Source organism: Sceloporus occidentalis, unplaced genomic scaffold (assembly GCF_023333645.1).
Source record: "Sceloporus occidentalis isolate IW3139 unplaced genomic scaffold, rSceOcc1.0.p SCAF_1, whole genome shotgun sequence".
In the NCBI taxonomy this organism is placed as follows: Eukaryota; Metazoa; Chordata; class Lepidosauria; order Squamata; family Phrynosomatidae; genus Sceloporus; species Sceloporus occidentalis.
Window position 1 is genome coordinate 214116322 of NW_028316981.1, and position 16844 is coordinate 214133165.

A 16844-nucleotide genomic window follows, 5' to 3' on the forward strand; every position below is an offset into this window, starting at 1 on the left:
CCCAAGATTGTTTTACAGCGGCCTCGTTAAGACACATTTAGAAAAGCAGTTAAAACCAAGCTTTTTAGCCGAGCATACCCAATCTGATATGAATTACCCCCCTGATATGAATGACATGCCCTGTCTGTGTATGATCCCTGCCTTGCTTGTTGATGCTATTATTGTCTGATGTTGGATATTTTATTGTTTTTAGCTGCTTTTAATTGAATTTTATGTAAACACTTGTGCTTTTATTAGTCTGTAACCCCGCTTTGATCCACCAGGAGAGGCGGGGAAACATAATTTTATTATTATTCTCATCTATCACCAGTGGCATCACTAGGACTGGCACCACCTGGTGTGGTAATTCACGGTGTCACCACCCCATTGACCATGGGTGACTCCTAAGCTACATTGGAGCCAGATGCATACTGTATATACTCAGATACTTTTATCATAAAACGAACCATCCCCTGGTGAAAGACAAGAGTGTAATTTGTCCTGGAAGCACGGATCCCGCTACTCTCTCATCTATCCAGCCTTTATTGAGAGCACATAGTTACGCCTGCTGGAATTTTTCAAGATCTTTGGCATTGCTTTCCTTTAGATCTTTTGTTACATGCCCCTAAGTTTTACCCTCAACTTATCCATGGGTCATATCAAAATCCATAATTTTGGCCCCTCAATTTATACATGAGATCGGCTTATACTCGAGTATATAGTTATCATTTGTTACGTAACACTGTCTTACCATTTATTTCTGTATCATTAGGGTTGGCATCACATGGTGTGGTAACTCGCAGTGTCACCACCCATTGGTCTCTTCCCAAACCACACCATACAGAATCCTTAGTAATGTTTTTGGTACTAATGTTACTCAAATTGTAATTCCTGTATGTCACTGAATGTAATGGCAATAGTTGTGACATGCACAACTAGCACATTTAAAACAATACCTGAGGTCAGAATGATGAACACAAGGTGGATGCCTCAATACGACCTCAGAACGAGTGACCCATGGCGTTGGCACATGCCAGGCAGCTCAGCAGGACGCCCATGCCGACTGCTGCCACAACACAAAAACAGTATTCTGGACCTTCCCAGAATCTTCTCTGCCTACGAATGGAGCAGCTAGGTTTCCACAGTAGAGAGACAACCTGGATCTCAAGGGAAGTTACTTTTCTTGCCAGAAGATCCAGAGTACCAGGTAAATAGTATCTTCTCCTAAGAAGTGGTAGAAAGCAAGGACAAAATACTAGAACCCTTGTCCTGCCCATATAAACTCTGGGGTGACATGACACAGTACTAGGTACTTGGGGCCACAAAAACTCATACAACCAGAATCCCAAAGCCCAATTCAAAGATGAATTTGGTTTTCCCAAAAAGCATTGCAGAATCACACTGGTTCTGCAAACATAACCATGAGAAATTCCCCACAGGTAGTGGTGGGGATGGGGAACAGAAATCCCATTTCTACCCTTGCATGTCCTAATATCTCTGTTAAGACAAACAAACAAAACACCAGAACCATTTTTTGATCTGATTAGTTTTAATCAGAGCTTCAACAGATGCATTATTTATGAAACCTGACAACTGCTGTACAACAAAATGTCTACTTTTCATTTGTTAAAAACAATAGCAGTTTGGAATCTGTAACATAATCCATCAAGAAATCAAAAGCCAGGCACTTTGGGAAACTGGCCCCAATCCAAAAACGTATAACAGCCAGCCAACCATTCCAGACGTAGGAAAACATCCCCATTTGTACACTCCTCCCTCTCTCTCACACACACACACAGTTCAATAGGGCTCAGGTGAAACAATGATGTGCAGCTACTTTGGCAATATTCACAATTCTCTCCTGCTCCAAGGAATGTATCTTTCACTCTCCCTCCAGACCGACAAACATACACACAGAGAACTAAATCCAAAAAATTACTAGGATTTCACAACATCTATTTTTATATTATTTATACATATATATCTTAAAAATGAGGTAAGACATCCTGCCCAGAGAAGACCTTCTGGACCCTTCTCCCCAGCTCCCAAAAGTTCCTTTCCAGCTGCGATGGCAGCCATTATTGCTCCATCTTTGGATAAATTCTGACCATCTGCAAGGCAGGCAGAGTCCTTGGTTATTGCCATTAATGGTGGCCAAGGAGACTGTGGGATTTTGCTCCTTATCATCCCAGGGTGCAACCCGTGGAGGCCAGTCTAGCAAGTAGGAGAGGTGGTGATGGGGCTATGGAGGTAGGGAAGGCTGCCAGGAGTGGAATGGACAGCCACGGAGACAGGGAAGCTGAAGACAAACTGAGATGTTGGGGTGGAAGTGGTCTTCCCTCTTTCCCTCAGTGTTCCCGAAGGGCTGGCAGCCTCCGCAGCACATGATGTGGCCAGCACCTGGGACTCAAACTGAAGCAGCTGTCCCATGAAGCTGAAGTTGGGAGAGATGATGCTCCGGCGTTGCTTGACAAACTCAAAGGCCTCCTCAAGCTTCACACGCTTCTTCATGATCAGGTAGGCTAAGCAGATGGTGGCTGATCGAGAGATGCCAGCGTGACAGTGTACAAGGACCCGGCCGTGGCACCCCTTCACAGAGTCTGGGGAGAGCACAGAAGAACCAAGGCATCAGCATACACAGCAAAAAATCAAGCCCAAAGAAATCTGACTTTTGCCAAGGCTTTCTGGGCATGCACCATAATTCTATTAAGTGGGCAATAAAAAGCTACAGAATATGACATTGGTCACTGAATTCATTCTCCTGAAAATACACATTTTTCAGGGTGGCTCTGTGAGTTTTTGATGCCAGTTTTAGTCCTGTTACGAAGATAATCTGAATGTGACCAATAACCAGCAATATTTTTGCATCCACTGAAAACTGCCAATGGTAAGGCATGCACTGAACTTCAGCTCCTCAAACAAAAACTGTGTGTGTAACAGTTAGGTTAGAATAAGCAGCAACAGTGGCCCTCCAGATATCTTGGGCCTACAACTTCCATTAGCTAATAGCGACGGATTATGAAGGGACCACAGTTGGAAGGTCACAGTCACCTCCCTCTCTCTCATATATACACACACACACATATATGAGAAAATGTGTGTGTGCGTGCTCTATCTTACATGTATTCTCTCACACACGTGTCACATTAAAATATCCATATATATATATCCCTCACTAACAGGTATGGCTAATGGAAGTTAGCCTTACACAACACACACACACACACAATGGCAAAGTAAAATGCTGTACCTTACACAAAATGGCAAAGATCAATATTTGCCTTTTGGAATTTATGTATTTTTAAAATATTTGAAAATATTTGAATATTTTCAAGCCATGGATACTTGATCCATGGGTTAAAAAAAATCCATGGCTGACTATATATGCATGCATACCCAACTGCTGGTTCAAGTGATGAAAATTCAGCTTTTGTTGCCAACTGGAACACAATTTTATTTTTAGCTTCATTGTTTTTTTTATAAAGTATGGCTCACACAGCTTTGGCAATAGCTAGGTATAAATATTATTTCATTTGTTCACTGTCTTATCCCTTGAATTCATCACCTAATGATGCTTCTCAGATCAGTGCAAGCACCAAGAAGTATTTTTTTATGAATGGCCTTTGATTTTATACAAAGCATCCATTTGTGGCAACTGAAGCACAGAAGGAAGAGGTCTTCTGTTCATCCGATGCCAAAGGGTCAGTATGAGATAAATATGAAGTAGCCCAAGGTTGGCTGCCTATCCAGCATTTTGCACTGATCATTCAAGCTGCAGGAGCTGTATTAACACTAAGCAGCAATAGCGATGATTTATTTCATCATGCTTGGGGAAAAGGATCTACCTGCTCAAACAGGGAAACTCCTTGATTTATTCAGAAAATCTCTTTTTTAACCTAATGCAGCCCTTGGCATGCCCCCCATGATGTCTACGGAAGTACAAGACAGTCAGACCTCTCCTACCCACCCCCTATATTTACCCCACTGCTACATTTATGTGGCATGCACCAAGATCACCGGGAAATGTATTTCTTAGGACGACTGTCATGTATCAGTAGTTTTGAGATAACATTTTCCCCTAGTGGTCCTGTTGCCATAGCAATGTACCAGGCACCAAAGGAGAGGCTTTTCTATGTTGCTGCCAAAGCAGGGAAGGGAGGAGAGTCAGGAGAAAGATGGAGGAAGGGAAATCAAATTCTTCTCCACCTCCAACTTTAACCCAAAGCTGGATAGAAGGTTCAGGGCCACAAAATACTGAATAATCCAAGCACTACAATGCATTCCCTTTTGTACTTCCCATCTGAAAGCCATAGGGACCAAACCTGGGGGTTTTGGCGCACAAAGCAGGTGCTCCACTACCACACAGAGATAATATATACAGTGGGCTCTTGTTATCTTCTGGGGTTTGGTTCCAGAACCACCCGTGCATATCAAAATCCGGATATTCAAGTCCCATTAAATACAGTCGGAACTCCATATCCATGGCTTCATTATCCACAGATTCAACTATCCAGGCTTACACACAAGTGGAATACTTAGCCCAAGGTGTGGCTTATATAGGAAGAAGACTTGCTTTAAAGTCTTCCTCTAGTACTCATTTACTCCAGAATTTAGAACTGAATTCACCCACTATCCAAGCTTTAACCCAAGAAGTATAAAACGTACCTATGTATTCGATTGCTTCCATGAACCAGGAGCTGATGTCAGTTTTGTGGTTATCTTCCACCGGAATACATTTGTACTGAAAATGTCCTTCAAAGTGGTTTGGGCAATCTGATGAGACGTTTAACAGGGCTGTGATCCCCAGCGTGTCCAGCATGTCCCTCCTAGCAGCATGATGCGCGCTGCCGAGGAAGAGGAAAGGAAGGATTTCCACCGGGCCACCCTGAAGAAAGAAAGGCATCACTAAGACACAAGCATGGATACAGGATTTCTTGAACAAAGATAAACCTGACAAAACGAAGTGAAAGAGCTGTTGTGGCCACTTTCATGATTTCTTCTTTCAAGGAGTGAGGATATATCTTTAAAAACATTTTTAGAATGCATTAGGATGATCCTTCACTTACAGAGAAAGTAGAAAAGTGCTGTTTTATCATTCCACTGGATTCTGAAAACTAAATTCTTCAGATGTTACATGTTAATACCCTTCAGGGACTTGCATATTTTAGCTTTTCTGTGGTTTTTCGAAATTACTCAGAAATTTTAAAATGTCACAAAGGGGAAAACACAAAGTCTCTAATGCATTTTCTCAAAAAGAAACCTCAACCTCTGCAGCAAGGCTACCCACATGCTGGGGCAAGAAAAGCTGAGGTCTGCATCTGGCATACCTTATAAAGATTAAGGCTATTTGTTCTTTTTTGCAGCTCCTTTACCCATTTTTGAGGGAAAGGCAAGGAGCTCACGAGTGCTATTCACTCAAGAAGTCCTGCAGTCGCCTAAACTTTTATGATTTCATCAAACAGGGCTCACAGACTTTCTAGTGCTTCTCACTCACAACTAATGAAGGCTAGAAAATTGTTTCTCTAAGGGGGGGGGGAGATTCTCATTGTATGTTGAATTTTGAATTTCTTCAGTTTTTCCAAATTTTGCATTTGGACAAAATTGTCTTCTCATGTAACATGTGCAGATGCAGGGCTACCCATAATTCTAAACACAGAGACTGCTACGATTATCAGTCCCTACAGATGCCAACAGTGACATGTAGGCCACCGTCCCATTTACTTTTCCACAGTGACTCCCAGTAATATCTCCTCTAAATTCTGGATGTTCGCAATCTTATACTTTAGGTTTTCTGACTTTTTATTCATTTTGCTCCACTAACAGCTAGCAATAACAATAGCATGTATCTTTCTATACTGCTTATCAGTGCACTTAAGCACTCAGTGTCTAAATCAATTGCCCCCAACTAGCTGGGTACTCATTTTAGCGACCTCGGAAAGATGCCAGGCTGGGTTGACCCTGAGCCCCTGGCTGGAACTGAACTTACAACCTTGTGGTTTATGAGTGAGTGGCTGCAGTACAGGCATTTAACCACTGCACCACCAGGACTCCTAGGACTTAAGACCATAAAGCAAAACAAGGTAACACAGAAAATCTTTGTCTTCTCTCATTCAGGGATTCCAATATCAGCTTGCCTAGTCAATGCAGTCAATACAGAAGCTCTGATCTGGTTTTGGACATATGACTCTGCAATGTAAACCACTGTCCTAGAAAACTCTATCACTTGACAAGACTTTCTGCAAGTTCATTTTATCATTCTGACCAGACGGAAACCTTCATGCATTGAATACAAATATATGGATTTAGAACGACAATACTGGCAAGCAAAGATATACAGCACTTCAAGCCCTTTCTGCCGAAGATTCCGCTCTGTTTCCTGGTTGTTTTGAACTTGCAACCATTCAGTTTCAGGTTCTTTCTTCTTTGATCTTTTGGCTTCCATGAAACAAGAACCATAAAGGGTTTGAAGTTGGAAGCCTCTAGTCAAAAGGTCACCAAATACCAACAGGCACACATAAGCCACTTACTCTCAAATTACAAATTGTATCACTTTCAGAATGTTAGAATATCAACACATCAAAGTCTTGAGGGAGAGAGAACTGCAGATGGGCTAGAAGCCAAGTTTTCTGACCCAGGACCACTGGGGGCCACATTGATGGCTAAAACTGACCCATCCAAAATCCCAGCAGAGTCCTGGAGCCCATTTCTGGTTTTGATAAACAATTATCTTTTATGTTAAGTTGTACAGGAGGGGAGCTATTTAAGAAGTGGCCACTTGCTCCTAGAAACTTCTAGGAGAGGCAATTTGATCTTTTCTTACCAAAAGAAGGATATTCGAAGAGTCCTGAAGGGTTAAGGGCCACAAAACAATCTTGGGGTCCACCTGTAGCCCCAGGGTAAACTGTGCCTACTCCTGCTCTTAGCATTTATGGGCCCTATGGTTTAACTGGGGATAAACATAGAAAAACCAACCTGGTCATGCTGTGGTGTTCTACAGGAACTGCAGCTATGCTCAAGATGTTCAACAGAGGCCAGCATGGAAGCAGGAGATTTTGTCTTTGAACAGAATTCTGGATACTCTGAATGAAATCTCTCATAGCCACCTGAAAATAAAAGCCATTGCAACTTTTTACTCTACAGCATTGTGTTAGGCAGCCACAAAGTACACTGTGGTACATACAAGAGCCTGGTCAATTAAGTCAAGGAAGAAAATCTCATGCAGTCTGAGCACCACCAACTCAAAAAGGATGTTGAAAAGCTGGAGTGTTTCCAGAGGAGGGTGACCAAAATGGTGAAGGGTCTGGAAACCAGGAAGTCCTATGAGAAACAACTTAGGGAGCTGGGTATGTTTAGCCTGGAGAAGAGAAGGTTAAGAGGCAATATGACAACCCTGTTTAAAGATTTGAAGGGGTGTCATATTGAGAATACAGAAAGCTTATTTTCTGCAGACTAGGACACGGAGCAATGGATGCAAGCTACAGGAAAGGAGATTCCACTTAAACATTAGGAGGAACTTCCCGACAGTAAGATTGTTCAACAGTGGAAGACGCTGCCTCAGAGAGTGGTGGAGTCTTCTTCTTTGGAGGTTTTTAAACATATTGGATGAACCATCTGTTGGAGCTGATTTCATTATGTGTTCCTGCATGGCAGACATTGGATAGCCTTTGTGGTCTCTTCCAACTCTAGGATTCTATTATTCTTGGTATTGCAAGCCTTAGTTTTGTAACTCCCACCACCCCTTCCAGCAGCTTGTCCCTCTTCTGTCAAGAAAAATAATCTGCATCTTAAAGTCAAAGCCAACTCAAAGCACAAGCCAGGGGCATCACTGGGGGGTATGGATCGCACCAGGTGACAACCTAAGGAGGGTGACAACACTGCTCCCCAAACATCTGCCTTTTGACATTTGCCTGCATACTTTTAAAAGGCTGTAGAAATGGTGTAAATGGGGCAAGTCTCAGTGGAAGGTGAAAGGAGAGGCCCCAGGTTTGGTTTTTTCCCCAATCTAAAATTATTTCTGTAATGTGGATGCAGACTATGTATAGAAAGCCCCGTGTAGAAGCAGATGCCATACCTTATATCCGCATGTGAGTGGATGGAGCAAGTACCATTTTATTGGCTGCTTCCAGGGTTTTCTAAAATTTCTCTACCCTCCCTCTGTGGCAATACCAACCTCTTGAGACCTGGCTAACATTTATTTTTATTATTCCACTAGGAAGCCAGAGCTCAATTATAACCAACAGTATGAACCAGCTCTCTATTTCCAGAATTCTCCAAGGGACATTTGGCAAGAGGCAGCTTCATATTTTCCTCGCAGCCAACAAGTAAGACAGATGCTAATGACTACCTCCTTAGCATCAAAGTCTCCAATGCCATCAGCACTTATTTCCCTTTGGAAAAACAAACAGTTTTTGTCAACTCCAAAAACTGATCTTACTGCTGTTGTTGTGCCTTCAAGCCATTTCTGACTTCCCCTATGGCAAACTGAACCTATCAAGGGGTTTTCTTGGCAAATTGCTTCAGAGGGAATTTGCCACTGCCATCCTCTGAGGCTGAGAAGGTGTGACTTCCCAGGGTCATCCAGTGGATTTACCTGGCTGAGAATAGTATTCCAATCATGGTTTCCAGATTCATAGTCCAGCACTCAAACCACTACACTATGCTGGCTCTCACTGATCTTACTAGAATTCATAGGTATAAACTGTGTTAGTCTAGAAAATCAGTATGCAAAGGGATCTTGTAGCACCTTTGAAACTAACTGAAAGAAAGACATTGGCAGCAGGCGCTTTCGTACTTCTGAGAAAGTAGATTGAAATCTACGAAAGCTCATACTACTAACTTCTTTGTTTCAGTTAGTCTCAAAGGTGCTACAAGACCCCTTTGCTTACTGATCTTACTAGTTATTTTACTGGTTATCTGCAAAGCCAGCTGTCAGGTATTCAGAAACTCTCTATGCTTCCTTTCTTCCACTTCCCTTGGAGCAGAGTTGAGCAACTCTGTTCTTCCACATGTTGTTGGGAGTCCTAGCCAGCATAGCCACTGGAAAGGCATTATGGGACCAGCAGTCCCAAACCATCTGGAGGAAAAGAATGACTCACTGCAAGGGTTCCTGCCATGGCCCCGCTAAATTCACTGCAAACTACCCAGAACTTGAAAGGGGAAATAATCTTCTTGGGTACAAAAAGGAAAGGTACACACATCCCACCCACTGGAAGCATGGGTTGGCTACCCTGCCTTCCCTTGCCCAAAGATTCCCTAACATGAGAAAAGAGGCTACCTACAGTGAAGGATCCCCTCTTCAGGCCAGCCCCACATTTCCAAATCCTTGGCCTCCTATGCTCCCTTAAGATAAGGCATATCCTCCCTGGACAAGGGTACTTGGGCCTCACAGTGATCCCTATACAGATGTGAGATGCAGGTGGAGAGAAGGATGTGAAAACCTTTTCTACAAGCAGAATGACTGATTGGTCCCTTAAAAGTCCTGTAAGGCACACTGAATTTCTGCACCATAAATAAATTTTGCAAACTGGGCAAATTTCCCTAATTAAGTGTCATTTCAACAGTCACCGACCAGAAGAGAAGACTTTCAGATCCTGCTAATCTCAGCAGGCATTCTTACAGTAACTGGGTGACAGTACTAGAATATAAGGGGGGGGGGGGGGGGGGGCGGGGACAGGCACATTTTTAATTTCTCTTCTTTAAATTACATGTACTCATAAAACCAGCAGGCTTCATTTAAAAAAAAAATACTTCCCTTCCTGTGTCACAAACCATCATAGTAATAACAGGGACCACAAATAGGATAGCAAAAGCTCCAGAGACACTGAGTACAAGGCAGGTGTTTTCCAGGGCAGAGAGCATAGGCTCAGCTCAATTTGATTCATTTCTTTCTGCCTTACCAAAAAGTGAAAACATTTCTTCACCACCCTCCACACATAAAAAAGCAAGTGCTGTTTCCTGCACCCAAAAAAGGCACATATTTAGATAGCAAAAATCCACTGAAAAACAATGCAGAATAACCCTCCACCTGAGAAGTTGCTGCAATGAGAATTTATCCAGCCCTTTGTTGTTGCACTGCAACCCCCAGCATTCCTCACCATTGGCTATGCTAGCAAGGGCGTCTAGGACTTGCAATCCAACAGAGCATTTGGAAGGAAGGGCCACATGATTCCCACCAACTTCTTCAGATGGTCTTAACTGACTCCATTTCATCTCAAAAACCTGTACATGGCAGCACCTTTACCAACCAACCTAAATGGGCAAACATGTTTGCAAAGCAGTTGAGATTTCTAGATCTCTTCAACTGGAAAGACATTAAAAACAAGGTTTGACTATCCCAGTCACTTACATCACGTTAATGATTACAAACTATATGCAGTCTGGTATATGAAACCCACTGGTGACTTTGGCCAAGTCATGCTGTCTCAGCCTCAGGGGAAGGTAATGGCAAACAGACTCTGAACAAATCTGGGCAAGAAAATCCCATTATAGGTTTGCCTTAGGCTTGCCTAAAGTTGGAAATGACTTGAAGGCACACAACAAACAAAACCACCTCTGAGTATGGTGTAGTGGTTTAAGTGTTGGACTAGGATACTGGGAAACCAAGGTCCGAATCCCAGCTCAGCCACAGAAATCCACTGGGCAACCTTGGGCAAGTCATACTCTCTCAGCCTCAGAGGATGGCCACACAAATCTCCTCTGAACAAATCTTGCCAAGAAAAAGCCTTACGCCTTAGGGTTGCCATAAGTTGGAAATGACTTAAATGCACGTAACACACATACATATATTTCAGAGAAAAGAAGTGGCAAAAGGCCATCTGACTAATCCTTACCCAAGAAAAGCCTGTGAAATTCATGAGATCATCATGAACTGAAATTCATGGGAATACTAGGCAACTGGAAGGCTGAAGCACACACACTTTTAGGCACAAAACAGTCCTATGGAGTTCAACAGGATTTAACTTCCCAGGAAACATGTACAGGATTACATGTTCTGGGGGAGTGTTCCTTTCCTGTCTCTAGTCTCTCCAAGTGAAGCAAATGCTACAGCTTTGCTTTCTTGATGCAAAACACAGAATACTGAGAACAGCAACACTTTGAACAGACGGAAAAGCAGCCATAGTGCTGTTTATTGGCATCCTTAAGACTCACTTAATTCTATTTGTCTGTATAGTGGTTTGAGTGGACTATGACTCTGGAGACCAGGGTTTAATTCCCAGCTTGGCCATAAAATCCATTGGGTAACCTTGGGCAAGTCATATGCTCTCAGCCTCAGGGGATAGCAATGGCAAACTTCCTTTGAATAAAATCATGCCAAGAAAACACCAGAGGATATGATTTGGACTTAGAATCATAGAGTTCGAAGAGACCGCAAGCGCCATCCAGTCCAACCCCCTGCCATGCAGGAACTCCCAATCAAAGCATCCCCATCCAGTCTCTGCTTAAAGACCTCTAAGGAAGGATACTCCATTACACTCTGAGGGAGTTTGTTCCACTGTCGGACAGCCCTTACTGTCAGGAAGTTCCTCCTAATGTTGAGGCGGAATCTCTTTTCCTGCAGCTTGCATCATATTGCTCCTTGTCCTGTTCTCTGGAGCAGCAGAAAACAAGCTTGCTTCCTCCTAAATATGACATCCCTTCACATATTTAAACAGAACTATCATATCACCTCTTAACCTTCTCTTCTCCAGGGTAAACATCCCCAGCTCCTTAAGTCGTTCCTCATAGGGCATGGTTTCCAGACTCTTCACTATTTTTGTCGCCCTCCTTTGGACACGCTCCAGTTTTTCAACATCCCTTTTGAGACTTATGGCAACCCTATGTGTTGTGTGTTGTATTCTTTCAAGTCATTTCAGACTTATGGTAACCCTGTGTGTTGTTTGCCTTCAAGTCGTTTTTGTTGGAAGGTGTTTTGCATTCTCTCTTCCCCTCCTTAGATAGGTCTTCCTGCATGCAAAACTTGCTATCTCCCCTCTTGCAAACATCCAGTTTGCTCCTACTAAATCCCAGGATAGTGGGTTTCCAAGATCCGGCCCCAGAGAGCACTCAAAACCTCACCTTCTTCCACCAGGCAGCATCTATGGAGGAGATGATAGGACACCTCCAGTAGCAGCATGCCTTCAAGCTGTTTCTGACTTATGGCAAACCTTGGGCAAGTAAATATTGTGATAGTATCTTTATTGGGAGGAGCCAGCCTGGTGTGGTGGTTTGAATGTCGGACTACAACTCTGGAGACCAGGTTATGAATCCTGGTTTGGGTCACTGAGTGACCTTAGGCAAGTCACACTCTCTCAGCCTCTGGGGAAAGCCATGGCAAACCTCCTCTGAACAAATCTTGCCAAGAAAATCCCAGGATAGGTTGGCCTTTGGGTTGCCATAGGTCAGAAATGGCACGCAACAACAACTAGCCCCAGAGATAACTTTTTCAGGCCCTGGGGATTTGATTCTTCCTCTTTTGGGGGAGAAAACTGGCTAAAAGTTTGGACTAAGAAACCGGAGCTAAGAATTGAACCCTGATCTCCAGAGTTGTAGTCCAATACTCCAAAGCACTACCCCATGCTGGTTTAGTGTTGTGATTGTGTGCCTTCAAGTTGTTTCTGACTTAGGGCAACCCTAAGGCAAACCTGCCATGGGGTTTCCTTGGCAAGATTTGTTCAGAGGGTTTGCCCTTGCCTTCCTCTGAGGCTGAGAGAGTGTGACTTGCCCAAGGTCAGCCAATGGGTTTCATGGCTGAACTGGGATTCGAACCCTAGTCTTCAGGCACTCCAACACTCAAACCACTACCCCCCTGCTTTTCTCCAAAGGCAGGGAAAAGGCCCAGTAAGGAAGACCCTGGAAGTCCCCAGAGAAACCCAACAGCCTCCCCACTTTTCTCTCTGTCCCCAGGAAGAAAGGTTCATAGCCATCTCCATGCTTGAACCCCACTTTTACTGTAAGGTGTTTTGCCTCATGACCAACCAATGCTTTTATCATGTGGGGTAGTGGCTTGAGTGTTGGACTAGGGCTCTGGAGGCCAGGGTTCGACTCCTGGCTCGGCCATGGAAACACACTTGGCGGCCTTGCACAAGTCACACTCTCTCAGCCTCAGAGGGAAGCAACGGCAGAACCCCTCTGAACCAAGCTCACCAAGAAAACCCCAGAACAGGATTGCCTTAGGGTCACTCCATAAGTTGGAAACGACTTGAAGGTACCCAGCACACACAGAACTGGGGCAGAAGGCAAAGGCATGCTCAGAGGCACTCTTGTCTCAGTCCTCCAAGGTTCTCGCCTTGGGAGGGAAAGAAGGGAGAAGGGGGCACAGGACCAAAACAGGAGGAGGAAAGCTGAGACCAAACTAAAACCTTGTCGAGGTGCCTGAGGTGAAGCTATGATCATGGGGTTTTCTTGGCAAGGTTTGGTCAGAGGCTGGAGGGAGGGAAGGAGGGAAGGAGGGAAGGGAGGGAAGGGAGGGAGGGAGGAAAAGCAGGAGGAAAGGAAGGGATGGGAGGGAGGGAGGGAGGGAGGGAGGGAGGAAGGAAGGAAGGAAGGAAGGGAGGGAGGGAATGGAGAAAGAGGAGGGAAGGCTCAAGGAAGGAAGGAAGAAGGAAAGGCAAAGAGGGAAGGAAGGAACGAAAGAAAGAAAAGGGGAGGAAGGGAAGGGAGAACGAGGAGGGAAGAGGTGAGGAAGGAAAAGAAGGAAAGGAGAAGAGAATAAGTTGGGAAAAGGGGGAAGAAAGGAAGAGAAAGAGGATTGGAAGAAAAAAAGGAGGACGGGAAGGGAGAAAGCAAAGGGGGGCGGAAGGGAGAAAAGAAGGGAAGGGGCAAAGAAGGAAGGGAAAGAAGAAAGAAAAGGAAGGAGAGGAGAGAAGATGAAGAAAGGCAAAGAGGGAAGTGAGGGAAAGTAAGAGGGGAGGAGAAAGGAAAGAAGGAAGGAAGGAAAGAGAGAAAGGGAGAGCGAGAGGGAGAAAGGGCTCCCAAAATGGAAGGGAAGGGGGGGGTGCTGACCTTTGAGGCGGAGGATGTCTGGGGGTGGCTGGGGGGCCTCCCTGCGGAGGGCGGCCAGGGCGAGGGCGCTGCTGCTGCTGCCGCTTCCTCCTGCCGCCGCCGCCCCTCCTCTCTGGTCGTAGAGGACGACGGCGGCGCAGCGTCCCCTGCGGAGGGCCTCCCTGGCCTGTCCCTCGGCCTCGGCCTGGGCGCCGGGCAGGATCTGCTCGAGGGAGACGGCGCCCTTGCTCCTGCGGCGGACGATGGAGTTGCAGCGCACGTGCAGCGCCCCCGCGATGTGGCCCGCGCTGTGGGCCAGGAAGGGCCGGCAGTCCAGCACCAGGCAGCGCCCGGGGCCCAGCGCCACCAGCAGCCGACGCAGAGCCCCCGGCTCCAGCTCCCCCAGAGCCTCCTCCTCCGCCGCCGACGCCGCCGCCATCCGCCCAGCAGAGAGAGCAACGGCGGCAGCAGCAGCAGCAGCAAGGGCAGCGGGCTCCCGATGGCAACGGACAGGCTCCGGGGCTGTGGATGCGGCTGCGGCGGCTGCTGCTGGCTTCTCCCGGCCGCGGGGGCGGGGCCCTGGCTTTGAGGGCCAAGCCACGCCCACTGCCTCCTCTCGTTGAGAAAGGCTCACCTCGCCTTGAATGGAACGCTGACGTCACAATGGGGGCGGACAGGCAGGGCTCCGCTTCATTCATAAAAACAACAACAACACAGGAAGGAAGGAAGGAAGGAAGGAAGGAAGGAAGGAAGGGGAGGAAGAAATGAAGAGGGAAGGAGGCAGCAAGAGAAAGAAGGAAAGGAAAAGGAGAGACAAGGAAGCAAAGAAGAAGTAGAAAGGAGGGAGAGAAGGAAGGAAAGAAGGATGGAAGGACAGATAAAGGAAGGAAGGAAGGAAGGAGGGAGGGGGAAGGAAGGAAGGAGAAAGGAATGAAGGCTCAGGGTTTACAATATTTATTTAATTCAGAGAGGGAGGGGATTGTTTGTTTGTTTGTTTAGAGAGGCTGAGGGCTCATTCAATCATTTGCCTCTTAAGCCCCCAACACAAAGGAATCCTGTGGCGTCCATTGGAGCCTTAAGAGAAGAAGGCATTTGTAAGAAAACGTGCCCTGGACTGGAGTCCAATGGAAGGGCATCCGCCAGAAACTTCGGTCTCAAAAGGTGCTGCAGGTGTGTCTCCTTGTAGCATTTCCAGGGAGAGCAAAGTACACCCAAAATCCACTGAACAGGGATACCGTTTTAACTGCCCTGGCTCAGTGCTAGGGAATCCTGGGAACTGCAGTTTGGGGAGGCATTTAGCCTTCTCTGTCAGAGGGGTCTGGTGCCACAATAAACTACACTTCCCAGGAGTCCCTAGCACTCGGCCAGGGCAGGTAAAGCAGTCTCACACTGGACTATGGACCATTAAACATGTCTTAAGCAGACACTCTTGTTGTGGGACAGGCTGCAGTGTGTTTTGGACCTCTCACCTTTTCTTTTTCTTTACTTATTTCATTTCATTTGTATGGGACCAAGGGGGCTAAAGCGTTTACAAAGCTCAGTAAAATGCAAAACAATTAATATAAAACCACATGAAAATATACAAAGGTTAAAAGCATGACTAAAAACAACCCTGATACCAATTCTATATCAAACCCCTGTTTAAATAAAAATGTCTTGGCTTATTTGCCTCATTCTTCCTCACCATATATATATATATATATATATATATATATATATTTTACAAGGCCTCTCCCTGACAGCGGCCTTTTTTAAAGCTGCTTTTGGGGGAATTTGGGCTGCTCAATGTTTATTTGGCACTCCAACGGGAAGACATATATAGAGGCCTTGTATAGTTAATCTCAAGATTTCACAGCGTTAGTTTTGGAACCAGCCTGGCAACTCTGATCATAAGCCAAGTGTTTATTTTGGGTTTGCTTTTCCTGAAGGTGCACCTCCACCTTTTTGTTCAGGCAATGGGAAAGTGCCGGGTGGTGTGTGTAACAGTTACCCATTAGGAAGGCATGCGGATTGCAAAAGCGGCACACTACTACTCTCTTGTACACCCTACATAGTAATTACTTCAGGGATTTGTACTGAATTTCACAAAGCAAGGAGTTCCCTTCCCACACCCAATAATTATAGCGTAAGTTGAGCTCACCTCCGTCTTTCAGGGAAAGTAAAAGAAGGCAGGTGTGGGAACGCAGGTGACGTTCCCTCACAGATTTATGCGGAAGAGGAGACCTGTTGAAGTGAATGCACTCACAATTTTTCTGCATCAGGATAGCTGAAATGTGAGCAACAACAACAATGTGTCAATTGTTGTGACATATATACATACACTGTTACCCACAAGCAATATTGAATAATAACAGTATGGTGTAGTGGTTTGAGTGTTGGACTCCGGAGACCAGGGTTTGCTTTCTAGCTCAGCCATGAAACCACCTTGGACAAGTCATACTCTCTCAGCCTCAGTGAAAGGCAATGGCAAACCCCCTCTAAAGAAACTTGTCAAGAAAACACCATGACAGGGTCGCCATACGTTGGAAACTACAGTACTTGAAGGCACACAACACACACACGTTTAATATTTAATAACATAAACGGAGAACTGGAGCCAACGCAAATGACTTTCAAGTCTCATCCATCTCAGCTGGTGCATTGGGGTCTCTTCATTGTTTGTTACAATTATATCCCCTCCTTTTCTCTGAAGGGTTCAGAGTGTTGTACACTGTTGTGTTCCTCCTCCCTTTATCCTCACAACAACAATCCCATGAGGCAGGCCACACCAGGCTGGGAGAGGGTGACTATCGCAAAGCTGCAGTTTCATGGTTCAATAGGACTTGAATGTTGACTTCCCAAGACCTTGGGGATATCCACCTTGCAGAAATAAATCAGTTTGACACCACTTTAACTGCCATGAATCT

The 16844-nt window shown here is 45.2% G+C and overlaps 1 protein-coding gene across 1 annotated transcript; it reads right to left on the reverse strand.

Annotated features, from left to right (window-relative positions):
• Positions 1–1539: 1539 nt before the first annotated feature.
• Positions 1540–14377, reverse strand: LOC149323363 (dual specificity protein phosphatase 4-like). The gene is made up of 4 exons (XM_089540110.1): positions 13960–14377; positions 6952–7082; positions 4645–4864; positions 1540–2579 (listed from the first exon to the last, which is right to left on the reverse strand). Exons 1-4 carry the CDS (start codon positions 14375–14377, stop codon positions 2194–2196), a joined length of 1155 nt encoding a protein of 384 aa, XP_089396236.1. The 3' UTR covers positions 1540–2193.
• Between the last annotated feature and the right edge of the window lie 2467 nt (positions 14378–16844).

Excerpts from the sequence above, each read along its gene's own strand:
- LOC149323363 (XM_089540110.1), bottom strand. The coding sequence starts at position 14,377 with ATGGCGGCGGCGTCGGCGGCGGAGGAGGAGGCTCTGGGGGAGCTGGAG. Across the intron at positions 7,083-13,959 it reads AGACATCCTCCGCCTCAAAG|GTGGCTATGAGAGATTTCAT; the intron begins GTCAGCACCCCC and ends TTTTATTTTCAG. Across the intron at positions 2,580-4,644 it reads GGAAGCAATCGAATACATAG|ACTCTGTGAAGGGGTGCCAC; the intron begins GTACGTTTTATA and ends TGCTCTCCCCAG.